The 27,682-nt window shown below is 44.2% G+C and overlaps 1 protein-coding gene across 3 annotated transcripts in view; it reads left to right on the top strand.

The window, feature by feature from the left end:
* Positions 1-7,713: 7,713 nt before the first annotated feature.
* The window catches only part of Commd10 (COMM domain containing 10), a 125,563-nt gene continuing 105,594 nt past the window's right edge, over positions 7,714-27,682 (top strand). For 2 of the 3 annotated variants that reach the window (XM_075968697.1, XM_075968698.1), the window contains exons 1-4: positions 7,714-7,786; positions 9,284-9,374; positions 12,487-12,597; positions 16,947-17,102. In XM_075968697.1, the coding sequence (XP_075824812.1) occupies positions 7,746-7,786; positions 9,284-9,374; positions 12,487-12,597; positions 16,947-17,102 (399 nt within the window). In that variant the 5' untranslated portion in view covers positions 7,714-7,745. The remainder of the gene's footprint in view (positions 7,787-9,283; positions 9,375-12,486; positions 12,598-16,946; positions 17,103-27,682) is intronic. The other variant, XM_075968699.1, reaches the window with a different exon arrangement.

Raw genomic sequence — 27,682 nt, 5'->3', positions numbered from 1 at the left:
AATTTACTAATCTAAGCAAACAGTGAGGAGAGAGCCTCTTAAAAAATCCTCTGTAAATAAAATATGGGTGGCTATATTGAAGATATGTGTTTGGATTCTTTTCAAATGTAGTAGTATTAATAATTTACTTCAGATTTTCCTTTAACACAAAAAGTCTTAAGTAAATTTTGAAAACGTTTAATGAATTACTGTTGCTTATAAGCTAACAAAAGGATGACATTATGAGGCTGGAGAGAAGGCTCAGTTATTAGGAGCATTAGAAGTAGAATTTGATCCCCAGTATCTATGTCGGGCAGCTTATAATCCTATTTAAGAAGGATCTGATGCCTCTGATTTCTGTGGACACCTTCACTCACATACACATATTCGTATGTATACATACACACATTCACATCCGCAGACACATACATATGCTGTAGAAATTCCTACAGCCAGTAGCCTTTAAGTTACCTGCCCACTTGGGCGTGGCCTCTTATACTATAAATGCTAATGTAAAGCAAGTGTCTGGCCTCTCTTCTGGCTGTGGGATTTGGTTGCTGTTCCCCATTTGAGCAGAGAACTGTAATCTGTGAGTCTACCCCTAAATAAATAATCCTCTATTATACTCAATTCTGAGATAGTGTGGGATTTCTTTTAAGCATCAGCCTTCATCTGGTGCCCCATGTGGATCCAGACTCCACACCTATGGGGTGGACTGGCTTAAATTAAAGGCCTAGTGGGTCCACAACCCAGAAAGTTTCCCACCTTTGCCCGCTTGGCTTGCTTTAACCTACTAAGTGTCTAAGTGTTTTTTTTTTTTCTTTTTTCTTTTTTTGTGAAAGCCAACTTGGAAATTTCCCAAGCTCGTGCACCGCCCCCAGTTGCCCTGTTCCCTGCCACATTCCCTGCCACATGGCGACCTGTGCTGCTTCCGTTTTGTACTTCCGGCTCCTGAGTTCTGGGCTTCTTGCTCCGTGTACAGAATTGATTTAATTGATTTTAATTTGTCAAGCAAAGCATATTTCTCAGTATTTAACTAGCACCAAGGTGGGACAACCAAAGCAGCTCAGGACTGTTTGCGGGATCAGGTTGCGCTGCGAGTCGCGACTCTGCAACCACAACACCTGTTGGACAATAAAGATTATTACACCTAAAACAATTTACTGGACGTCATACCAGGTAAATATTTTATTAATTAAGAAATCAATAAACTTGAAAGTTATATAATAGCACACACATATGTATCATACACACACATAGGCACAGTCATTTCTATGCAGACATACAGACACAGACATGTACACAGAAACAAACACAGACACACAGAGACACATAATAGAAAATGATAAAGATAGATCATTTTTTAAAGTGACTTTAGGTTCCCACTTCTCCAGAAAGGATTATGGAGAGGTCCTTTGTTTTTTTATACTGTCTTAGGAACACTACCGTGAGATAAATGGGCAAAGATCATACTCTCACACAACGTCAATATTTTTAATAGATATGTTACATACTTTAATATGGAAAAATAAAGTCTCTATATATCCAATCCCCTTTGTTTTTTCTATGTTTAAATGATGGCTTTGCTTGTGTAAAAATAACTCACTGCTGGAAATTCAAGTGATAGGGAAAGATAGAAACCAGAAATTACAGATACTCTCATCAAAGAAGATAAATACCCTGAACATTAGTCAAACCCCAATCCTGAGATGACCGCGGATGTCTAAGCCTTAGTCAAGGTACCGTGTGTGCAATTTATGGGATGTGAGTTTAAAATTCTGTCTGTTCTGTTTCTTAGTCTCTATCGTAGCAGAGGGGGGAGTTTGTTGTTTTCCAGCCTCTTTGGCTCTGTTCTTCACATCTAATCTCGTTTTCTCAAGTCTTTCAGTCTCGTCCACTGTTAATTTCCATGTTAGGTTCTTTCCTGAGCACTCATCTGTCAATGCCATGGTTTTGTGTATGAGACATGTGTGTGTTTGCACACTGTCAGCCTATGTTAGTGTTTTTCTGTGGGATGACCGCACAGTCACCAAGGTGCTTCTTCCCTGTTGTGTTATTCGGGCAGGTCTGCTGAGGCTCTGCTTTCTCTGATATAATGCCGAAGCTTTCCTGGTTCTTTTTGCTTATTTGTGGAAAATCGATGCGTCTTTCCATTTAGGATGCCGGGTGGATGTTTCAGTATTGAATTCTACTTGCTTTTAATAAAAGCTTAAAGGGAATCTGATAGCGCCTTTATTAGTGGGTTCGGTTTTCATCGCTATCTGTTAAGCTTTTGCTAACACACCTGTAACAAGAGGATTTGCTCATCTGGTCAGGCCATGTCTAACGACCAAGATGGCACCCTCAGGCTGCAGAGCCTTCCTTCACTGCTGCATCCCCAGCTTCTGACTCCTCCAAGTCAGCGTGGTGGGGGTGGGGTGGCTCGTCTCTTCCAGTGTCACACTTTCATTTCTGCTTAGCACAGGGAAAAACCCGCAAGAGTGTTGGGTCCATTCACTAACAAAGACAGGGGTTAAGGGAAACCTTTTGTCCCATGACTACAATATAACTTTTCCTCTCTTAGTTTTCCAGCTCTCTGCTTATTATGTGTAATGATAAGCTGTAATTGTTTTCCTTGTCTTACTGTTTCCCTTCGCCATTCAATCAACAGCATCGATCCCTCTGGTCTCCACCATGATCTGCATCAGCCCCCAGAGACCAATATTCTCCAGGGATTTCCCACGTTCTTCCCATGGCTAACCACTGGCTTCCAATTCTGCTCCTGTTGGCACCAGGGTTACACCAGGTATGTTGGAGGATCCTTAGGGTTTTACGGGCACCTTCTTTGCCCAGCACTGATTCAGCGACTTAGGAGCACATTTAGTGGCCAACGCATCTGAGTCTCCTTTTCTTGGTGTGTAAGTGACTCCGCTTTTCTCCATTTCTTGCTGTTAGTTTTCTCGATGTCTGCTGGTGATGTTTACTGGTTCCTATTTCCTTCACCAGTTAGTGGATTTGAAAAACCACTCTACCAAGTCTACATGGGAAGCACCATCTAATTCCTTTCAGATGATGTTCAGGGGTGAAAATTACTGAAGAAACAGTCAGGCTTTCACACATTTTATGTGAACCCCAGTCTTTAAGTGCCCGTGGCCCTTGGGAGGTAGAACTGAGGAAACTAGGTGCAAATGAAAACGGAGAGGTGAAAATTCCAGATATTTTCAACTTCCAGCTTGAGAATAGACTAGAAAGAGATCAATTTGTGCATCAGAAAGCATATTTGGGCTTCATTTTAATTAAGGTTTCCATCTTGCCCCCTACCCCACCCTTCACTTGATGACTGTAAGTGACCACAAATGAGGTTTTGACTGGCAAATGCAGCCTGCAGCTTCGACGCTTCGCTTTTTTTTCTTTTCTTTTGCTAAGCGTTTTGTTTCCTTTCCACAGCACAGCGTGTTGTGCAAATACTCAGAGAGCAGATTGTGTTAAAGCAGCCCTTACTCTCCAAGTATTTCACCTAAACACTTGCAACTCACACATAAAAATGCACACTCTGAAAACATCATGCCCTTTGAAATGGGGGAGAAATTATGGAATGAACAGTGCCATGTTTACCATCCGTGAAGGCGCTCTTTGGTTACACTCCAACTGATTTTCTCACACCTATGAGGTAAGTGCTCACCACAGCTAAAACAGGCCGCCAGCTGTGACTGAGTGTTGGTGTGCACTCAGGGTTAGGTGGAAGGAGAAAAGGAAAGACTACGGCTTCTGATAGAGATGCCCTGTAGGTTTGTATTTTGCCCTCAGACTAGCATGAACCACTGGGAGCAGGTAGTATCCATACTTCCACAATATTCCTTGGCTAGACATGGGCAGGACAGCCTAGACGCCGTCCAATTTGACAAAATATATCGAACGCTTCCTTAAAAGGTCATTTCCGTGAGACTGAATTCCAGGGATTCAGAAACTGTAAGATAGCGATATAGAGAGGAAATAAAAATGAATTTAAAAGTACCAAAGCTGTGCTTCACCAGGAAGGAGGAGCCTTTCCAAAGCCCCGCCTATCCACGCAAATCATCACAGCTTGCCCTAGTCACTAGGTACTTTGTGTCTAGGGAGAGACATTTGTGATATTTCCTCCTTCGAGTTTCCATCAGTTTTTCGCTTGCAAAACTGGAGTGTTCATGTTGGGCCTGAAAGTGGTTTTTAAAGAGAAGGCAGAGTCAATCTCTGTCTACAAATCCTCCCAGGAACACAGGAGTGGACGGAAGAGTTTCTCTAGACACTGGCATCTCTACCCATGGCCCCATGAAAGTGTCTGAGACCATTTCCCTTCTTGTAAACAAAGGGTGATGCAGATGCTCTTGGCTCCATTTTCCCAAGCACCCCGGCAACCGCTGTGTCTCACTTTGTTTCTCTGGAGCCCAGGGTTGTAGAACTCCCAGGGTCGTAGAACCCCCAGGGTTGTAGAACCCCTAGGGTCGTAGAACCCCCAGGGTTGTAGAACCCCCAGGGTCCAGTCACAGTACTGCTGGGGTTGGTGAGCAGGAGCTGCTTAGCTTCTGAAGATAATCACTTGCATTTGCGGCTGGGATGCGGAAGGATGAATTTGGAGTGCCTCCTTGGTGTGTCCAGAGTTCACTTAGGGTTGGAGATTTCTGAAAGAAATGTTCAGAAATTAGCCTACTTTATTATATAGCAAAAATATAAATCCTGCCTATTGAAGGGAGGGAGTGTGAGTACACACAAGGCCCTCTAGAAGAGATCGCTGGGGAAAGGGGGCGGTGCTCCAGAGGACCAGGCTCAAAACAGAATGAAGGGCAGGCTCCCAGAAGGACGGGGGTGATGCTACAGTTCCATTCAACAGGACCTAGAAAACCATTGGGCAGTCTTAGAGCAGGGATCCTGAAAGGAAGCAGTTTGGTTATTTGTCCATGGTTCTGTGCTGACCAAATACAAAAATGCCAGAAGTATTTGGACACTTCAGTTTCTGGTCTGGTTGGTGTTAGTCACTTCCTCATTGCTGCATCAAAATGTCCAGTTAATGCAACTTAAAGAAGAAAGGGTTTATTCTGGTTCACTTTAGGGCGGTCCCTTGTGGCCAGAAAGCTATGAAGGCAGGAGTGTCATGTAGCTAGTCACACTGTGTCTACAGTCAGAAGGTCGAGGGGGTGAATGCTGGTGTTGTTTGCATTCTCCTTTCTACTGAACAGGACTCAGCACGAGGAATGGCATTCCCAGTGCAAGGTGGATATTCCCACCTTAATTAATCCAGATCCCTCATAGACATAGGCTTGGTGTGAAGGGAGGTGTGGGTGGGGCTCGGAGGGGGTCACAGAGGATGGCTAGGGAAGGACATGATGCTGGTCTCTGAGCTAAGTTTAGAGTCCATCAGGTTGACAGAATCAGCCATGACGCAATCGGGCATCACTTTGCATTGCCTTCCTTTCCATCTTCTCAATTCTCACTCCCCTGAAATTGCAGCCTCTAATGGGGCAAAAGCGTGTAGGTAGCTGGGCTACTTTTCTAGAGAATTTGGGGTAACACAGAATGCAAAAAAATGTAGACTTGAAATTAGCAATTAAGGCAGAAAACTAGAAAAGTGTTGCAGCATTTAGGAGAGCCAGGAGTCCATAATAGATTGGTGGGAACAGGCCCAGGCTCTGCAGCCATCCTGAAGCTGGGCTGACGAGTATAGGGGACAAGAGTAGAGAGTGGCTATGGCATCCTGACTCCCATCAGTCCCCTTCTGCAGCAAGTGGTCACCAGTAGACCACTTTAAGGACCCTCTCATGGACATACGTGCCCATACACCAGACAGTGTGGCAACAGCTTAGGGGCGGCTCACACTCAAAGGGAGAAATTATTCACCGTATAACGTAATCAGTAGGCAGTCAGTCATCAGTAATATGGAGAGAATTGGCATGGCAGACCACTGTGACCGGCAAGCGATGCTCTGAACAGCGCTCTGCAGGTTTGTGCTTTGTATGTTCTCTAAGGACAGCATCTTGCAAAGGCACACAGCACATTCCTTAATCCTCACCACGGTCCAGAGAAGCAGATATCACCGCCGCCTCCACATCATGTATCAGGTATTTGTAGGTGTGTGAGGTTTCACAGACTCAGGATTTGACTGCTTTTAGGAAAGCCCCAGCTATGTTTTTTGAGACAGCCCACAAGGACTGCAGTTCCCTAGAGTTCTGAACCAGGTCTGGGTGACTCGTGGCTTGACTTCAGCAATCAAGACACAAGGAGACGTTCCAAAGACCGAGGAGAAATTGCACCCTCTAAACTCATGCCAGGTAAGGCAATCTGTGTTTGGGTCGCAGGCCCATAATTATGTAGATGCACATATACATCTCTTTCAAGATATGCATAAACTGGGGGAGTGTGTGGCGTGTTGTGGAACTAAATGTATTTGTATGTGTTCAACATACTGTATAATTGGCTCAATTATCCACGTGGGGATTATTCACTTTTAATTTGCAATCTGGCTTCTCTCAGTTACAGTGTTGTTGGGCTGCTCCAGGAATGCCAACCAATTTAAATAATAATTTAAGCGAAACATAATTAGAAGGAAAATTAAATTCGTTCTTTTGCCAGCTCCTGCCAACAGTCTAGTATGGAAATGTAACTCTGCCCCATGCACTGCCTTTCCCCCTCACAGGGTCTGATTGCTTCGATTACCGCAGTCACTTCCTAGAGAGTTTTCCCTTTATCTCTTCCAATCAGACCATCATCTGACCATAATCCTAAAAACAAACAAACGCTCAAACCCCTAACATTTAATGGCTACCCATTTTTCTACAGAGAAGTGCATAAGCCAAAGCCCCCGCATCCAAGCTGCTTTTAGCTCTGCTTCCAGACTGTCTCTGACAGACCAGTCAAATCGTTCTAATCCTCAGCCTTTGCTCACTGTCTTCTGCTGGAACACCCTTCCTCACCTCTGCAGGTTCAGGAAGCTTTTCTTATTTTCCAGCCCTACTCTGCTACCCCAACCCTTTAACCCACTCCTATTTTTTCTAAGGCAGATAAAGGTTTTACTGAAAATGTAGTGTCTCCTTACTCTCTTGTGAGAAACTTTATACACTTCGAGGTGATCTATCTTTCTTCTGTGCTATGCTATGCTGGGCCCCAAAGACAGTCCCAACAAATACTTTTCCATTTTAACTGCTGACAAAACTTATTTTGTCTGTTTGAATCTCCAGTGCCTACCTCAATGCTAGGTACTCAAGGAATCTACTGTAGGAGAAATCGAACCAACATGTCCAAGGCCAGAGCTGTGTCCTGCAGAGGATTCTGGGGATGCAGGCACAGGAGGGTCAATAGCATAGAGTTGGTAGCATAACTTCTTGACAGGGGATGCTCCTTGGTCCATTTCTCTATCCGTAGACGCCTCAAAGCTTGCTTAAATCCTCCACTAAGTCTAAAAAAAAAAAAAAAAAAGGAAATGCTACATATACTATGTCTGTGTATGCACAGCCATGAATACACGTGCATAAAACGCACAAATAAACACATACGCCTAGCCAGGGATGCAGATATATAAATAAACATAAATATACATGTACAGCCAGGATTCCGAAAAGATCAGAATGACAGAAATGACCATGATCTTCCTCTTCCTTTCGGGACCACACACAAGCCTCCCGAAGTCCTGCTCGCTGCAGCTCTTTAGCGCAAATTCCCCGGCGGCACGACTTGGCCCTTCCGGGCTTCCGTCAGGCTGGCCGTCATTGGCTGGATTGCGCACAGCTGACAGACGCGCGGGCGAGGAAGCTTTGAGGATGGCGGCCTCCGCGGCGGTGATTTTGCCGGAGAGTCCCAGGTAGCGGTCAGGCTGAGCGCCCCGCCTCGCGGGGGTAACCTGTTGGGGCGGGAGCAGGGGGTGCAGCCGCCGCCTGCTGCTGCGGTGCGGTCGACCGCGGTCGGGAGCCGGAGCGTGAGTGGGAGCCGGAGTGGAGCTGCGAGGATAGGGGCGCGGAGGAGGGCGTGGGCGGGGCGTGGAGGGTGGGCGGGCGGTGGGGGGGATCGTGGGCGGGGCGAGGAGGGTGGGCGTGGCGTGGAAGAGGGTGTGGGCGGGCGGGGAGAGAGGCGTGGAAGCAGCGTGCTTCCATTCTGGAGTGGTTATTGCTCCAAGTTTGCAGCCTTGGCTGCCTTGTTCTGTACCGGAGAGACTGACGGGTAGTAGAAGTCACTAGATGCCCCCTGAATTTTGTCTAGTTTCTTGGGAGAATAGTCTGTATTTTTAATGTTATTTCAGACCCGATGATGGTGACAAAGGCTCACGCTGTGATTAACAAATAACACGTGTTAATAGCCCCGTGAAACCAAGGTCAAATAGCTCAGGCATTAGTGTCATATTTAGCCAGTCTTGGCATCATTACTAGTGTTTTCATTTTATGTACTTTTTAGGTTTCTCGGTATGTTACCTGAGACTGGCTGGCTCTGGTGGTGATGCAAACCCCAGTTTAAAAGATTTTCGTTGGCCGAGTGATTCTTACTATGTTGCCAAGACTGGCCTCAAACTCGTGGACCCAAGATCCGCGCAGTCTTCCCCTCCCAACAAGCTGGCACTGTTTAGCCACCCCACCATACCCTGCTCAGATTTCCCCCATTAAAACAGAATTATTTCCGCCAAACCCGACTCAATTTGTGGAGGCAGAAGAAACACTCATTTATGCAGGCAAATATCGAAGGGTGAACACAACGCTCCCCCCATTGGGAAGAAGACAGTCGGTATTTTAAAGTTTTTCCTTCTGTGAGCGGATCTGAAAAGCCACTTTTCTTCAAACTCTTGTCCTGGGGGAACACAACGCTGTGCAGGCATAGTCGGTGCGTGTGCAGCTGTGCTTACCACACAATTTGAAATTGGTTATTACAGGTGACACGGGTTTTAAAGTAGCTGCACGTGTGTTGTCTTTACTCTTCCCCCACCGTTATGCGCCACCATTATCCTTTATGGTTTTGGTGTAATCCCCTAATTTGCTTCATCCTTTTTCACAGTCCTTTCAGAGTTTATTTTGGATTAAGTGGTAGCATTCCTTCCCATTGCTCTATTACAACCGTTCCCTGACAGGGTGTGTACCTGCCCAAGCAATTTGCCTGGGAAGAGAAAATTGTCAAATGTACTTTTCAACAGGAATGCTTTTGGGGAGAGGGCTCTTTTTGGAAATACTTGGATTGATTACCTGGCTGTCACTCATGTTGCTTTATTTCACTAAGAGGACGCAGCTACCAGGGTTGTTGACATAAAAATGTATAGACAGTCATGGCAAATACATTTAAAAGCTTACTTTGAAACTTTGTTTGCAAATTTGTTTAGCATGAAGAAAGCGGTGCCGCTGATAAACGCAATAGATACTGGAAGATTCCCGCGCCTTCTTAGCCGAATTCTTCAAAAGCTCCACCTGAAGGTTTGCATTTCGGTATTCGTGTGGCTTGTGACCCCTCTGGTGACCCGAAGCATGCTGCTATTATTTGGAGAACTGTGAGAAACATTGTTCTCTAGTGTGTTCTCGGGATCTGTGGAGGATTCGATAATGTTCTCTGGTCAAGTTTGGGAAACTTTGTATTCCCTATTAACTTTTAAAAAGTGGAGCCTTGCCGGGCGGTGGTGGCGCACGCCTTTAATCCCAGCACTCGGGAGGCCGAGACAGGGGGATCTCTGTGAGTTCGAGGCCAGCCTGGTCTACAAGAGCTAGTTCCAGGACAGGAACCAAAAAGCTACGGAGAAACCCTGTCTCGAAAATTAAAAAAAAACCAAACCCAAAAAACAGAAAAACAAAGTGGAGCCTTCCAGGATATTTTGCATACTGTTGTTTGGTCAGGTCATATGTTTAAAGACGAAGGCTTGATTTTGGAATTGTTTTATCTTTTATATAATGTTCTACGGAACATGCTCTAGGAAAAGGCTGATGGCATTCTTCCTGGTGAAGATGGTTGGCCTAGGGCTGGAGAGATGGCTCAGTGGTCAAGAGCACGAACTGTTCTTGCAGAGGACTTGTGTTTGGTCCCTAGCACCCACTTAGTGGCTCATAACCACCTGTAACTCCACTTCCAGGGATTTGATGCCTTCTTCTGGCTTTCTTGGGCTCCTGCATGCATATGGTGCATATAGAGTCATGCAGGTAGCATGGATACACATACAATAATAAGTTAAAAATAACTCAGTCAATGTTTCTTCACCACCATACATAAACAAATAATCAATAAATCTTAGAAATAATTCAGTCAATGTTTCTTCACCATGCATATACATATGCAAACAATCAATAAATCTTAAAAATAATTTAGTCAGTATTTCTTTTAACTGTAGGTGGAGTTTTTATCAGGACTGTCAGGCTGTTCTGTCTCATCAGCTGGCTTCCAAATAACCACAAAGAAGCTTAATATTAGTTATAAATACTCAACTGATAGCTCTGGCTGGTTACTAGCTCTTATATTTTAAATTAATTCATATCTCTTATCTACCCTATGCCACGTGACTGTACCTTCTTTCAACATGGCATGTTTATCTTGCTTCTCTCTGTACCTCTTAAGACTCTTCAAGACTCCGCCCTTCTTCTTTCCAGCATTCTCTCTGTCCCGAAAATCCCGCCTAGCTATCAGCCAATCAACCTTTTATTAACAATGAGATCAACACATTTTTACAGTGTGCAGCAGGACTATTCCACAGCATCTCACACAGTATTTAATCTTTGATTTTTCTCTTTGCTTTTATTTCAAGGGCACAGTTGGTTTGGCCATGTGGATGCTTGGTAACCAGTTCAACTCATATTTTTTATTGGGCATGTTCATGGAGCACCTGCTACACGCTCTGCGTGATTGTAGGTACCAACATTAAGTTATATCAAGACTTTTAACTTTCTTTTCTTTATTGGCCAGGAGACAACTGCAGGCCCGTAGCCTACTCACTCTGAATTGTTCTCAAATCAAATTCTCTGCATAGTTTATTTTAGATCCTTATTGTTTCCTGGCTTTGGACTAGTATCTGTTACTCATAATGTTCTTGATTTTGATCTTTTTTTTTTTACATTTTTGTATTTCTATTTTTTTTTTTAATGCTTATGAGTGCTTCTCCTCTGGAGATAGAGGTGGTTGTGAACCGCCTTATGTGGGTGCTGGGGACTGAACACGGGTCTTCTGCAAGAGCAGCAAGCACTCTTATCCACCGAGCCATTTTTCTAGCCCATGATTGATTCCTAATAATACTATTTCAGTAATGTTTATAAATGTTTTTCTCTTTTAAAAATGTTGACCATATTTAACAGCATTTAAAAACGTCAGTGGCTGTCCCTTACCAGATGGAGAAAACTACAAATCCCTCAACACTGCGTGTGAGATCTATTAGCGTATGGCGGTGGCCTGTGCTCTCTCTGCTTTTCACTTGCAATCACCCTGGACAGCGCACAGTCCCTGCAGTGTTCTAGGGCCTTTCAACCATGTATTGTGTACACATCCCTCTCCCGACGTCCCAGTGTCCTTGTTCCCTGCTTCACCAAGAGAACATCACCCTTTAAGAATTTTGCAAATCTCACTCTCAAGCACGATGCTATTCTCTTCTCTCTGCTTCCAGAATAATCGGTTGATTCTCAGTTCACTGTAGTAGTGTGTTGCAAGCACTTGTTTCTCAGAAGACACCCAAATCCCTAAACTTCTTCACCAGTCTTTCTACCTATAGCCTCTAGAGTCTTTTCTTCCCTTACCTATATAGCTCTCTTCCCCAATACATTACTCATTACACAGTTGGCACTCAGTGTATGCATTTGGAGTTAATTCTTTTCTTTCTCATAGAAATGGAACACTAGCCTAGGAGCTCTAAGTTCATGCCTGTAGTAGATTTGTGCTGTAGGTGGTGAGACGGGCAGAATCACAGTCTGTAGTGTGCCTCATCTTGCACGCCAGCACTTCTGCATTGGGATGAGCTGAGGGAAGTCACACAAGCTTCTGTAGCTGAGAACTCACAAACAGTCATTTGTGGCCTGTCATCTTAATTAGTGGTTACCACTCATCTGACAAAGAACCCTCCGTGTTAGACCCTGTAGCAGAGCATTTAGGTCCCCACGTGAAACCTGTTGATGTCACTGCTGTGGGCTTCGCTCTGCGGAGCCAGCTGTCAGGGTGCCCGACCAGGCACACTAGAAACATCCAGACAAGTGAAGGTGAAGTGGGGGACCGAGGTGCTGCTATGATGGGGGTCAGCAGTCTCACGTAGTGACTGCTAGTGAGATGAAGCGAGAGAATTAAGAACACCAGATATCAGAGACAAAGCACTGGTGTCTGAGGTGGCCTAAAATTTAAGCAGAAAAGCCATCCTTTTCTCAGCTCAGGTTTCCGGTCATCAGTCACATCACCACGGAAAGTGTGTTTCATTCCACTCACTGTGGTTCAGAACGCGTGTCTTAATTTAGATTATAAGCACGCCAGTTTGCTTTTGCTGTGGACTTACTTTCCTCTTAGGTTCCCTTTTCCTGTATAAGTGAGTTTTGTGAACGCACTCTGGGCTGACCGCTTCTGTGTTTGTAGGCTGAGAGCAGCTTCAGTGAAGAAGAGGAGGAGAAACTTCAGGCTGCGTTCTCTCTAGAGAAACAAGAACTGCATCTGGTTCTGGAAACAATAGCGTTTGTTTTGGAGCAGGTATTTTTATTGCCTTAATTTCCTACTTATTGCATATTTTCATGACTTTAATATCTGTGGCTTTCTATATTTTTATGTAGTATTTTATTCTGCAAAAGTAAATATGATATAGTAGTAGTAAATATTATAGCAATGTGAATTGGGCCTTCATCTGATTTTTAACTCATTGTTTCTTGGTATAGTTGGAAATATGAATACTTTCCATTGTAGAAGTTGAACAGGTGATTTGCTGGCATGCATTTGATTAGGAGGATACAGGAAAGAAATGATGTTGCTTTTTTTTTAACTGCTGAATTTCCTTTCTGTACCTTTTCTTCTCAAACTAATCTCATTATTTTCCTTCCTGTTCAAGTTCTGTCACTTCAGTCTGGATCACTTAGTCTGGTCACTGTCCTTTATGTTTCTTTGCCCCTTACAGCAGGGCGCATGTTAGTCTTCCATCGCTTCACCTGGGTCAGTTTGGATTCTGTCCATAGATTTGAATATATTATGGGCAAGAATCTTATCTTCTGCACCTCTTTTATAAGCCTAGCACACAGCTGAACTTAACGTAGAGTTTTAATAAATTCCCATCAGTTTATTAGATAGGATATCTGTGAAATAAAAGATCCAGCAGTACTGCACTTTGTCGGCAGCAGACACTCTTAGGACACGCTGTCAGGCAGCTGGCGCCACCCGAAGGAGGCGATAGAGGGTATGTTGTCAGGGCAAACATCTGAGGAAAGAGCTTTAGGAAGGGTGTATTTTGACTTACAGTTCGATCCAGTGAGTAGGGAGACGACGTGGTGATGTTTCCATGGACATTCCTGTCCATGGAGTTAGGAAGGTAAGGTATAGTACTCGTAGTTTCTGAAGGTCAGGAAGTGTGGAGCTTGCCCTGCAGCTGGAGCTGGGCTCTAACCCATATGACCCGCTCTCCAGTGACACAGTAAGGGCCCCCGTCCTAAAGGTTCACAGTCTCCCAAAACAGACACCAGCTAGCCACCCAGCCTTTAAATACACCAGCCTGTGGGGAAGCCTTCAGACTGAAGCTGTAGCGGTCCATCCTTTGCCTCCATATGCTCATCATATCTCAAACAGAAATAAGAATTAAGTCCAAATCCAAACATCACCGTAGTGGTTCAGGAAAATGGCCTTCAAAGGGAGTGGCACTGTTAGGAGATGTTAGGAGAAGTAGGTGTGGTCTTGTTGGAGAAAGTACGTCACTGTGGAGACGGGCTTTGAGGGCTCATATATGCTCAAGGCATGCCCAGTGAGACAGTTTACTTCCTGTTTGTTGTAGAATATTGTTTTAAGGTGAGTCACTTTTGTTTACGATCTGGAACATTTGTTTAATGATGCAAAGATGTGTTTGATTAAATAAAATTCACCTGCAGTCAGGAGGCTGCGTCAGCAAGTAGCTGACTGGAAGTTGTAGGGAGAGCCAGGGTTTTAAGTAGGGGTGCGGAGAAGAATGGGGGCTTCTTGAGAGACTGAGGAGGTGAGCTACTTGCTATTCAGCCTCTGTGAGGCATAGAATTCCACCTCAACCTTTGACTCTCGATTTCTGTAGAGGGACAGAGATTTAGATTTAGATTCCCTTTGTAGCTTTGAAAGAGTCGGTGCCTGAGGGAGTTCTGTTCCCTCAGGCTGCAGCTTTTGCAGCAGAACTGCTGGTAGCTGTGGAGTTGCAGTTGCTGATAGGACAGCTGTCGCTTAAAAGGCAGCAACAGTGTACAGAAAAGGACAACACCTGTTGCCTTTGGCTCAAGGTGTAGAATTCTCCAGCGTACTGTCTATGTGCTTGCGGCTGTACTCCCAGCTGCCATGCTCCCCGCCACGGAGATAGTGAACTAAACCTCTGAAACCGTAAGCCACCGCCTCAGTTAAATGTTTCCCTTTGTAAGAGTTGCTGTGGTCATGGCATTTCTTCACAGCAATAGAAACCCTAACTAAGACAATCCCCATAGCCTTCAGTTAAAGCTCTTTAAAGGTCCAAAGATCAAAGTCCCTTCTGAAACTCAGAGCAGGCTCTTAGCTCTGAGAACTTGTTAAACAAGCACCAAGTTACGAGTTTTTAATATTCAATAATGCAGGGTAATGATTCCTATTTTAAAAAGGAGGAATGGAAAGTCTGGACCCAAACGAGACTGGCACACATCGGAAACACCAAGCTCTGCAGTTCCATGTCTAGTGTCTGGAGCTCACAGTTGCATCATTTGGGTTCCAGTGGACTTAGGCAGCCCCATATCCACATCTCTGCTTCCTGCGGCACATATGGGCCTCTATTCTGACCCCGCTTCACTTGGCACCTGCAGCTTTCCTCCGTGGATGCCACCTCAGGTTCATCGTCAACATCATGTACAGCCTAGTCAGGCCCTCCATACAGGGTGTCTCACCCCGTTACACCTTGTCTGACCTCATTGGTTTTCTGGAACCTCTGCGAAAGTCCACAGTGGTGTAACTCCTGCATTCTGCATCCCCGCAGAGCCAGTACCGTGTGGGGGCTGCTGCCAGTTTCTGCCACAAGGTCTGAACTGTAGCTTAGCGTCCATTTACCATAGCTGCGGCATCTTTTGTGTGAGAGACCACTTCCCCAGGCAACCATGTTCCAGCTGTGTGCTCTGGAGTGGTCTCTGTTTGGGCACTGTGCGTTTTTTTCAATTTTATGCCCTAGAGCCTTCAGTGGGCCACATCTTGTTCCCAGGACATCGTTCCTGTCGACCCAGTGCAAAGTGTGCAGGACCAGGGTTCTTCTTAATCTCATTAGTCTCTAGCAATCAGAGCCACTGTGTCTGCATCCATCGAGCCTGTCCTGTCCTTAATTCTGGTTGTGCTCCATCTTCTTTTTCTTTTCCGTGTTTTCTCTCTCTACTTTTTCTTATAAAACCTAGCCAAGGGCAGTGAGCAGTAACCATGTCACAGACTGTATACTGCCTTGAAATTTCCTTTGCCAAGCATATTAATCAATTATTCTTGTTTTACTTTCCGTTTATGGGTGTTTTGTCTGCATATATTTCTGTGCACCATGTGCATGTCTCGGGCCCTCAGAGGCCAGAAGAGAGTGTGAAACTGGAGTTGCAGACAGTTGTGAGCTGCCACAGGGTGCTGGGAACTGAGCCCACATCTTCTGGAAGAGCAGTTAGTGCTCTTAAATTGCTGGGCCCTCTCTTCAGCTCCAGCCCATTATTTTTTAATGTAGCCTCACTCAGATTTTAGGACACAGGTGGAATGTACCCACATGGCTCGTCAGGAAGTAACATGAATGGCTTGGAGTTGTGCTTCTGATAGAGTCCTTGTTCATCTCTGAAACCTCTTGAGCATGCCGTTCCTGTCGGCATTTCTCTCAGAATCAACCTTACGTTCTCCCTGCAGTGTTCTAGATCTTTCCTAGCCAGTGACTAAACTCTTTCACCTATATTCTTCCCATACACCGATGACAAAGGTCTGCCAACCCCACGGTCAGGCTTATCACAGTAACAGCCCCGCTCCTTATACTACCTTCCTCTCTTGTTTGTTAGATATCTGAAGATTTATTTTGGTTGCTGGTGTTTCAGGGAATATAATCCATTTTGGAAATCATCAAGGTGGGAGCACCTTGTGGCTGGGGCAATGAGAACACCTGTTAAAAGGTTCTGTGTCTTCCAAAGAGAATGCCGCTAGCTGACACTAAGTGCTCAGGCGCCTGAACCTGTGAGGGACACCTCATGTTCAAACCTGAGCGTGGATTATAATGACGACTGGTTCTTAAGCTCTGGTGAACCTTCAGTAGAAAAAGGATAACCAGAACATCACAGGATGGGGTTTGTGGGAAAGTTGTCCTCAGTTAATGTAGGAACAGAACAGGTATTGTTGGAGTTATTTTAGAATTTCCTTTTGTTATGTGAAACTTTGGTTGGTAGATAAAGGTAGTTTTGAGGACTCCTTGGGAAAAGTCGGTTTGCAGAGACCATTGTCAACTTTAATTATGTGAATAAATTACTAAGTAATTTTAGTATTATTTAACCACAAGCAAAACGAAACATTTAGCCTGAGCAAGTTAGGCTTATTAACTATGATTTTTAGCTCATGTTTTGTATATTGTTACTAATAGAACTGTTGAAAATGCCTGCAAGAGGGCCATGGAGTCTATTTGATTTAAACTGTTTTAGTGCGGGGGACTGGATAGATGGCTCAGCAGTTAAGAGCACTTACTGCTTTTGCAGGGAACCCAAATTCAGTTTCCAACATTTGCACCATAGCTACAGCTCCAGTGATCCAGTGCCACACACACACGGAATATTTAATTTGTTTTAAATACTTCTGTATTGCTAACCGCTCCAGGTCTTTGCATGAGCCTGAGGATGTCTGTACCTCCTCCTCTTTGACAGGCAGTGTACCACAACTTAAAACCAGCAGCACTTCAGCAGCAACTGGAGAACATTCATCTTACACAAGACAAAGCAGAAGCCTTTGCCAACGCTTGGTCGACTATGGGTCCAGAAACGGTTGAAAAGTTCAGGCAGAGGATTCTGGGTCCTCACAAGGTACAGGGCATTCTGTCAAAACAAAAATTACAACAGCTAGTCTTAAAAATGACAATATTTTGGTAAGAGATAAAGTAAGGCAGAAAGTCAAGTCAGATATTCCTGTTTAAGTTTTTCTACATATTAGCAGATTTGTTGCCATATTATTTAATTTTGGAAGTATAAAATATGCCTCCATAATTTAAGAATAGGAATGAGATCGTCTCCTTATACCCTCTGACAGTGATTCCCTGCCTTCTCATGTGAGGCTTGTTTTTAACATTTACTGAGTTGAATTCTTTCTTGTCTTTTGTGCGTCTGCATTAGTGCTGAGAAGAACCCCTTGCATGCTGTAGGTGCTGACTTAGCATCTGTCAGCTCCTATAGTACAAGCACTGGGAGAGCTGTAAAGTTAGCGGTGTCACAGGCGCCCCTCAAGCCTAACCTCACAGAGGTGGGCACGATCGGGCAGATTTTACCTTTTCCTACTCATGCTTTTGTATTGCATTAATCTTCTGATGTGGAAACACTTTTGTGCTCCTGGGCTAAATCTCATGTGTCATCCTTTGAATATGCTGCTGGTTTGATTTGCTGATATGTTGCTAAAGATTTTTTCCACCTATTTATGGTACGTTGGAGGTGAGCTGGGAGCTGCTCCTGCTCTGCCGTTCGGGAGCGTCTGTGAAGGAATAGCGTTGTTCTGCATCACTAGGCACGCACTGGGATCAGCCGTTCCAGACTCTTTCCAACACTCAGTACTGCCAGTTGCTTTTCTGCTTGTCTTTTTCTTAAAAGCATCGCATTAGGTTTGTGGTGCTGTCTTGTGTTTTTAAAACACAGCTTTGGTAGCTTTTTATGCACTTGGTGTGCTTATATATTCTGTAGTAAGATGTCTGCTTAAACATACCCCATACTTGAGATGACAGAGATACAAATCTCATTGTATTCCAGGCACAAACTTTGTTATATGTAGGCATACATCCTATAGAAATGCATTTTCTCAGTTTTAATGTATGGAGATGCTTGCCTGCCTTCCCTTCACTTGGAACTTGAGTTCCAGTTGAAGTTCCAATTGTAGATCTCTGTGACATCTGTGATTGGACAGTGTTTCTGTCAGTCTGTAGCTCTTTCTTTTTTTTTTTTTTCATGGTAGTGTGTCCCACACAGCCAAAGCTTTAATTATGTTGAATCTCCATGTATCATTTGGGATGTTCTTGACTCCATGATCAGTTTTGTGCCTGAGAACTTATAGACGGATCCAGTTTTATAGATGTTTCCTCTTTTGTTCCTTGTTCAATGTTTTATACAGTGTTGATGTAAGTCTGAGATCCATTTTGAGCTACTCTTGGTTAAGGTTCCAGGCATAGATCAAGGTTCATGTCTGCAGTCAGCATTATTACAATAGTGTTATGGACATTGTCCTTTTGTCTCCAAATTGCTTCTGCCCTCTGTCAAATTAGTTCATGTATTTGTCTAAGTCTTTTTCTAAATTCTCTGATTCCTCTGGTCTATTTGTCTGTCCTTGTCAGTGTATCCCTCTGCCTTAATTACTGCAGTTTTATTGTCAGAGGGCCAAGCGTGGTGGCATACACCTGTAATCACAGCACTCAGGAGGCAGAGGCAGGGGGATCTCTGAAACTGAGGCCAGCCTGATCTACACGGTGAGTTCCAGGATAGCCAGGGCTGCATAGAAGGAGATCTTGTCTCAGTGTGCCCCCCCTCCAAAAAAAAAAGCTAGTGGAGGCTCTAAGTGGGGCGGGAGAGACTGCTCACAGTTAAGAACGCTTGCTGCCCTTTCAAAGGACCCATGTCGGGTGGCTCACAGAAACCTGTAACTCTAGCTCCCTGGGATCAGATCCCTATGCAGTCCTACGCAGGCCCCTTCATACATGTGGCACTTGTGTGTGCACATACACAATTAAAAAATAGTCTGATACCAATGGCTTTGTTCTCATTTTCATATTTTTTGGGGTATTCTGGTTTCTTGCTCTTACATATAAATTTGAAAAATCAGCTTTTAGTCTCTACAAACAGCCCTGCTATATATTGACTAGGATTGTATTTGATTTAATGGTGAATTTGTAGAGGAATAATTTTTTTATTTCTTTTGTCAGTGTTCTTTATTTTTAATACAGATCCTATGCATATTTTGTTATTTTTTTAGTGCAGTATTTTCTTCTGTTTTTAAAGCTGTTATAAATGATGCTATTTTTGGAATGTTGGTTTCCATTGTTTATGATTAGATCCTGGAAATAGAAATCAATTAACTCTTTAAAAATACTGTTTTTGTGACAGTGGAGATTGAACCCAAGGATTGCTAACAAGCTCTGTATGCCTTTACTTTCCAATCTGTATTGACCTGCTCTGTGACTTTGGTAGTTCACTAATTAGGGATAGAAACTTTAAAAAATAAATGTCTTTCAATTATTTTCATTTTTATGATCATATTTACAATATTGGTGAATCGAGACTTCTCCTCCCCCCAAATCTATACAGTTCCCTGTTGTAGGAGGCTGCTTCTTTGTTTCCAGCTGCTCAGCCCCGAAATAATGACACAGAAATCATATTATTTGCAATACGTTTGGCCAATAGCTTAAACGTATTTTTGGCTAACTCATATCCTAAACTAACCTATCTCCATTATCAGTGTATTGCCGTGAGGCTATGGCTTACATGGTAAAGCTTCGGTGTCTCTCTCTGGCAGGGCTTCATGGATTCGCCTGACTCTGCCCTCTTTCTCCCAACATTCAGTTTAGTTTTCCCTGCCTAGCTCTGTTCTGCCCTGCTCTGCTATAGTCTCAAAGCAGTTTCTTTATTAACCAATGGAAATCACAGCATACAGAGGGGAATCCCACACCGGCTCCCCCTTTTTATTTATGTGATGTGATGTGCGTATATGTGTGTGCATGTGTATGTGTGTGTGTGCATGTGTGTGCATGTGTATGCGTGTGTGCATGTGTGCCTGTGTGTGTGTGTGCATGTGTGCCTGTGTATGTGTGCCTGTGTATGTGTGTGTTTGCATGTGTGCCTGTGTATGTGTGTTTGCATGTGTGCCTGTATGTGTGTTTGCATGTGTGCCTGTGTGTGTGTGTGCGTGTGCCTGTGTGCCTGTGTGTGTGTGTTTGCATGTGTGTCTGTATGTGTGTTTGCATGTGTGCCTGTGTGTGTGTGCATGTGTGCCTGTGTGTGTGTGTTTGCATGTGTGCCTGTATGTGTGTTTGCATGTGTGCCTGTGTGTGTGCATGTGTGCCTGTGTGCATGTGTGCCTGTGTGTGTGTGTGCATGTGTGCCTGTGTGTGTGTGTGCATGTGTGCCTGTGTGTGTGTGTGCATGTGTGCCTGTGTGTGTGTGTGTGTGTGCATGTGTGCCTGTATGTGTGTGTGCATGTGTGCCTGTGTGTGTGTTTGCATGTGTGCCTGTGTGTGTGTGTATGAGTGAGAGTTTGCATGTGTGCCTGTGTGTGTGTTAGTGCTAGAGGTCATGTTGGATATTTTCCTCAGTTCCTTCTTCCCACACTGTTTTTTGAGACAGAGTTTCTTGCTGATTCAACTAGACTGGGATGGGGCTTGCCAGTGAACTTGTATCAGCTTGTTCCTGTCATCCCAGAGTTCAGGTCACCTGGGTGCTGGGAATATGAACCCAAATCTTCAGGTTCACAGAGCAGTTGCTTTACTGACCAAGCCTAAGCCATCTCCCCAGCCCTCCTTTTCCTTAGTTTCTTCTCTTACTTGGTTGACAGTTTTGGGGATAAAATGCTGTCTTCCACTAAATGTTACCTCTTGGTCTCTAGGAAACATTCAGTGTTGTTTGCAAGTTTTCCCTCATGACTCTTTCCTTTGTCCTCGGAGTTTCTGCTCTGCTTCCTATTCTTTCAGTTTATTTTCTTGCCTCCTGTGCAGATTTCAGTTTTTCATTTTGTTGCCTTGAAGTTCTTTCTTCTTTAAAACATCTCCATTTGGAACCCCTTCTTCATAATCTTCTGGTCTCGCTCCTGTTCTTCTGTGTTGAGGGGCTGCTTCCCCAGCGTCTAGCATGGGTCTGCACTGCTTGCCTGTTTGTAGGCTCTAGCCAGGAGGTGGTTCTCAGTGTCTCCTGGACAGCTGCTCCTGGAGACAGTGTTTCTCTTCCCCGGGGAATGGTAAGTTCAGATGCTGCTTGAGAGTCAGAAGCTGTCTTGTGAAATATTCAGAGTGGGAAAAAGAAACGTGAGCTGGATGTTGAGGCGCATGTCTGTTATCTCAGCAGCTTGTGAGTCTAAGGTGACCACCAGGACAGTGTAGTAATGTAGCAAAAAACAGTCTCTAAAAAAGTAAAGTTGGAAGACTGGAAGAAAATGGAAAGAATTAATTGTGTTTTGCCCGTGTGTTTGTATGTGTACCAAGTATGTACCTGATGTCAGTAGAGGCCAGAAGAGGGTGTTGGATCCCTGGAACATGAGTTGCAGTTGAGTTTGAGCCTTCCTGTAAGTCCATGGCACCGAACCACTGAGCTTCCTCTTCAGTTTCCAAGCTATTTGTTTTTTAAATAACAGAGTGATAATCCACTGTGAATCTACAGCCACGACTTCTTATTCATTCATCCGTTGACGGATACTTAGGTTGTTAATGTGTCTTGGCTGTTGTGGACAGTGCTGCAATGGATGTGAGTGTGCAGGTGTCTTTCCAAGAATCTAGCTTTTGGATATTTACCTGGCCAGGGCTTCCTGAGTCATGGTAGTCCTAGTTTCAGTCTTTCTGCCTTAATTAAATTTGTCTTTGACAGTTTCATGTATGTATATAATGCATAGTGACCACTCTTAGCCCCATCCTCTCCTGCCTCCCCACTGCCCTCGACGCTCCTGCCTCCTACAGAGCTTGTCCTTATGTCCATACCTGATCAGTTTGTTATGTGAGCCCTTGAGTTTCAGTAGGGCTGTCTGTGTGACCGCAAGCTTGGATCTGTCCACTGTAGGTGGGTGGGTTCAGTAGTAGCTACACAGTTGATTACAGTGATTTCAGTTCCCAGAATCTGTCAGTAGCAGTTTTCAGTGTTTTGAGGAACACCTGCTGTTTTCAGTAATAGATGTACCAATTTGCATTTCTGCTGACAGGGGTCCCTTTCTGTCTATACCCTTCTCAGCTTTTTTTTTTAATTTAAAAAATTTATTTTATGTTTATGGGTGCTTCCCCTGCTTGTATGTCTGTGCACTACTTGCTTGTCTGGTACTCGTGTGAGTCCAGAAGAGGGTGTCAGATCCCCTGGGAGTGGAGTTATGGATGGTTGTGGGTGCTGGGAATCCAAGTGGTGTCCTCTGAAAGAGCAGCTACTGCTCCTAACCACTGAACTGCCTCTCCAGCCCCTCTTGTTGTCGTCTTGATAAGAGCCTTACTAACATGCAGAGATGACATTCTACTCTGGCTTTGATTGCTGTGTTCCTGATGTGTGACAGTGAGCACCTTTGCCAGGACTGAAAAATACCTACTCGGGTACTTTATTATTTTTAAATTTTTATGTGTGTGTGTATGTGTGTGTGTGTGTCTGTGTGTATACCTGTGTGTATGGGTGTGTATCTGTGTGTGTATGTGTATCTGTGTGTGTATGTATATCTGTGTGTGTATGGGTGTGTATCTGTGTGTATATGTGTCTGTGTATCTGTGTGTGTCTATGTATCTGTGTGTATGTGTGTGTGTATCTGTGTCTATGTATCTGTGTGTGTGTCTGTGTGTATATCTGTGTATATGGGTGTGTATCTGTGTGTGTATATGTATCTGTGTGTGTCTATGTATCTGTGTGTATGTGTGTGTGTATCTGTGTGTGTATATGTGTCTGTGTATCTGTGTGTGTCTATGTATCTGTGTGTATGTGTGTGTATCTGTGTATGTGTGTATGCTCTTTAGTACTGATGCCCGAGGGGCCACAAGAGGTGGTTGTGAGGATCCTGATGTGGGGGTTGGAAACCCTACTCGGGTCCTCTGGAAAAGCAGCAAGTGCTCTCCACTGCGAGTCATGTCTCTAGCCCTTGAAAACTAGATTGCTTTTTTGCTGATCTTTGTTTGGATTCTTTTATTTTTTTGAATACTAAACCCTTATCAGATAATATAGTGTGTGGATCTTTTTCCGTTTTGCAGAATGCCTTTTTCTTCTGAGTGCACCTCGCTATTCAAGGACTTTAGCAAATCCTATTTGCTGTTTTTATCTGTGGCCTTTGCTTTTCGTTTCATATCCTAAAAACCACCAGCTAGAACGTTGCCAAAGACCTTTTCCTCTGTAGCATTCATTATGCCGAGTATTTCAGTATCTAATTGGTTTAAGATTAATTTTTGCATATGATATAAGGGCCTGGTTGTGTGTTCTTATGCAGAGCCAGTTTCTAGCGCCATTTGACACATAATGCATTTCCCCCTTGTGTGTGCTTGGTGCTCTCGTCAAAGAGAAGTTCAGCAGTAGTTGAAAAGCATAGTGGGAAACACCTCTTTATGTCCTTATTATTTAGTTCTGATAAGTTGGAGAGAGGCCTGAAAAACCCTCATAATAACTTTTTCTGATGCTTGACTGGAAGGAATTTTCAGTTTTGTCTCTTCACTTCTCAGAAGCACGGTCTTAATCTCTGGAGTCTAAGATGTTACTGCTGCATAGACGGCTTTGGTTCTTCCCCAGCAGAGCTGACTGTCGGCAGTGCCTTCCAGACATTTGCCAGAATGCCTGTGTGGGCATGGCATTCACTACTTTACAGACCACAGAACATAAGCATTATTCTTAATTTTGTTCATTCAAGTTTTATTTAGAATCCCTTATTACATTTGAGCCATATTAAAAGCAAAACCTGTTGTGTCAAGTATTTTTGGAAATCATAACTTTTGTTTCTGAGACTTTTTTTGAGGCACTGTTCCTAAGCTGTGTTTTTGTATTTTGTTTTGAAAATACCTTTTAAAAGCAAGGTAATGAAAAATGTATGGCAGGCTCGCCATTAGCCCTCCTAGAGTGGCTTGCGCATTGATCTCTCGTCTTCAGAGGCACTTTTATGTTGGGGAGTTTTTAAGTATAAATGTTTGTTTTGAATGCTTACAGTGTGTTCCGTGTAATTTTCCCCTGGTAAACACAGCTTCCTGTTGTTTGTCTCACCATTCACACACAGACTTACTCAAGGTACATGATGGAATTTCATTACCTTCATTCTTACAAAACCTGTACTTAAAAATGGATGGCCAAGACATTATTCCCTCAGACAATAATATTTCTAAACATTCAAGTAATTCCCTTTAAGCCTTTACAAGGCTTATTGCATTAAACATGATAGTCAATCATTTATTTTATTTTTAAACACCTGTCTTTGTTTAGAATAATTTTATTTATTCTTTGAGATATCTATCTATCTATCTATCTATCTATCTATCTATCTATCTATCTATCTATAGAGAGAGAGAAAGAGAGAGAGAGAGAGAGAGAGAGAGAGAGAGAGAGAGAGAGAGAGCGCACACATTTTGATCTTAGCTACCCTCTTTCCTCTCTCTTAGTCCCCTAAGATTGCTCCCAATATGGTCTCCTTTCAACTTAATGTCCTTCAATTCTGGGAAAAACAAAACACAAAACAAAACAACAGCAAAAATTTGTACAGAGTCCAGTTATTGCACCTGTATAGGTATGGGGCCATCCACAGGCAACTGACCAATGGCCACATCCCCAGAGAAAAATGGCTTTTCTTCCTATACCAATCAGCTGCTACCAACAGCTCCTCAGCTAGGGATAGGGCCTTGTGACCCACTTCCTGACCCATGCTGGAGTTTTGCTGGCTGGCTTCTCTGTAGGCCTTGTTCAGAAAGCCATGGCATCTCTGTGCAGCCACGGCATCTCTGTAGGCCTCATGTATGCAGCCATGGTATCTCTGTAGGCCTCGTGCAAGCAGCCACGGCTTCTCTGTAGGCTGTGTGCAGGCAGCCACGGCTTCTCTGTAGGCCTCGTTCAGGCAGCCACGGCATCTCCTTAGGCCTTGTGCAGGCAGCCATGGCTTCTTCGTAGGCCTCGTGCAGGCAGCCACGGCTTCTCCGTAGGCCTCATTCAGGCAGCCACGGCATCTCCGTAGGCCTCGTGCAGGCAGCCATGGCATCTCCGTAGGCCTTGTTCAGGCAGCCACGGCATCTCCGTAGGCCTCGTGCAGGCAGCCACGGCTTCTCTGTAGGCCTCGTTCAGGCAGCCACGGCATCTCCGTAGGCCTCGTTCAGGAAGCCACTGCATCTCTGTAGGCCTCGTTCAGGAAGCCACTGCATCTCTGTAGGCTGTGTGCAGGCAGCCACAGCATCTCTGTAGGCTGTGTGCAGGCAGCCACGGCATCTCTGTAGGCTGTGTGCAGGCAGCCACAGCTTCTCTGTAGGCCAGGCAGCCACGGCATGGTGGGTCACTGAGATAGGTAGGCATGCCATGCAGAGGAAGTGGGTATTTATTTAGTGAGTTTTTTAGGGGAAAGTAAAAGCGGGGAGAAGGGAGAAGAGCAGAGAGAGAGAGAGAGAAAGAGAGAGAGAGAGAGAGAGAGAGAAGGGGAAAGGGGAGAAGTTTGGAGAAGGGAGCGAGGCAGAAGCTACCTCTTTGGGGGAGAGACAGAAAGGAAAGACTCAGGCTGGAAGCAGAAAGAAGATCTGCCTGCCTCGGCAGTGGATGGAGGGTGGGTGGGTGGAGCTTGTCTCTTAAAGGGACAGGACAGACCATTACTTCCCATCTCTTTTTCGTGATAAAAAGACGGGAGGTTAGGCACAACAGATTAAGGGAATCAGGGAGGCAGATTCTCAAGACTGCTTCCTGCTTATTTGTGGTGTCATCTTATGAGGGGAACCTGAGAAAGCTAGGTGCTAGTCACATCCTGGGGTAGATGGTCTCTTTGTTCCTGTCTGGTGTTTGTGGTATGGAAATGTCTGGTGTCTCTTACAGCTGTTAAAGGTATTGGCAGAACAGAGGACAAAGTTAAGTTTAGGAAAAAGAAGTTTTAGAACCATGGAGTTGAGAGGGGATGTATTCAGCTCCCAGGAACTCACAACAGTTCTTTGGGTTTGTGAAAATATAAGTCTTAAACAGCAGCATATTTATATCAGAATGACTGTGACAGATGTTTTTGCATAATGAAAAGTATCTTTAAGACTATGAAAGGCAGCATGAGAGAGAAATTTGATAACTTGTATTTGTCCTCACACCTTTATAACTTGCAGGTACACACCTTAATAACTTGTATCTGTATTTTACTGAAATTTATTTGGTGAGGTTGTCCTTTTAAACTGACAAAACCTCTCAGCTGTCAAACTGCATCAGAGATCTTTAAGAAGGATAATATTTCACTCGAGTTATTAAAAAATGACAGAGAACTTTCTTGGTTGGTGGCACCTAGAGTTACACCTCAGGGTCCTCCATGATCTCTGAGGTATGTATTTTTCTTTTGCTGTTTAGCTCAGGGCCTGCCAGGCTCCAGAAGATCCTGTGGGCTAAGAAATCTGTAGGAAGACAAGTCCACCTTGACCTGAGCAGCAACGCTGTCGATTCTAGCTATTCTTTCCGCTGTCTGGTGATCTTCAGTTTAGATGAAAGGCAGTTTTGCCCAGTGGTCAGCACTTGGCAGTTGAAACAAATTGCAGATGGATGTTGTTTTGTGCCCATTTGTCTTCTGTCTTCTTTGGAGGAAATAGAGTGCTGCTGCTAGGAGCCAGCCTGTCTCTTTTTGTTATAAAAAGTTTTTAATAATTAAATATTTAAATGTCATATTCCCCAGATCTCTGAGCAGTTGAGGTCTATCTATCAGGTACATCTACAGTATAGAATTTGCCTGGAGAGCAGGGCCCAAAGCTTGACTGTACTGGCTCTCAACCGCTAAAGCAGGGTTGGATTAAACAAAAAGTATTTTTATAAGAGACTTAAAAGTACATACCACAGAGACTTATTTTTTTTGTTGTCTGAAATGAGATGCAATGAACAGACAATTATAACATTTAACAGTAAACATAGGTGCATTTAAGTTTTGTATGAACACATACACACAGAGTGAATAGGAATAGGGCGAAGTAGATGCTCTTGGTGGGCCCTACCAAAGGCATGCCACTGCACAAAACACACATGCAACAGAGTCAGCAAGAGGAATTTAGAGACAAAAACATAAGTAAACCAGGGGATCAGGCAGGGTATACCTCAATAATGATAGTTAGACTAGGTCACTTGACCTGGCTCTCAGTTAAGATGGTAGTGAAGTCACCTGACCTCAGTTAAGATGGTGGTAAGGTGACCTGACCTCACTCAAAATGGTGATAAGGCCACCTATGTAACAGAGTTAACACCCGGAGTCAGGCAGGGAATACCTCAGTAAAGATAGCAGAACTTGGTCGCCTGACCTGGCTCTCAGTTAAGATGGCGGCAAAGTCACCTGACCTCAGTCAAAATGGCAGCAGTCACATGTTGTATGGAAGAGGGACCTAGAGCTGTGATTTGCCCTATTGCCGAAGCACCATGCCACAAGCCGCGGTGGGGAGCAAAAGGCTGCAATTGAAAACAGTTGTCTCGTGAATCCGACCAGTCTTGTCGATAGTGGTCACTATTGCAGTTCACAGAGGTCACCAGCAGGTTAGACTGTTGGTGTCTTTTTTCTCCCCCAG

Source organism: Microtus pennsylvanicus, chromosome 4, assembly GCF_037038515.1.
Source record: "Microtus pennsylvanicus isolate mMicPen1 chromosome 4, mMicPen1.hap1, whole genome shotgun sequence".
Taxonomy (NCBI): Eukaryota; Metazoa; Chordata; class Mammalia; order Rodentia; family Cricetidae; genus Microtus; species Microtus pennsylvanicus.
Note: the sequence above shows the minus strand (reverse complement) of the source record. Positions and strands in the feature narration are given on the sequence as shown.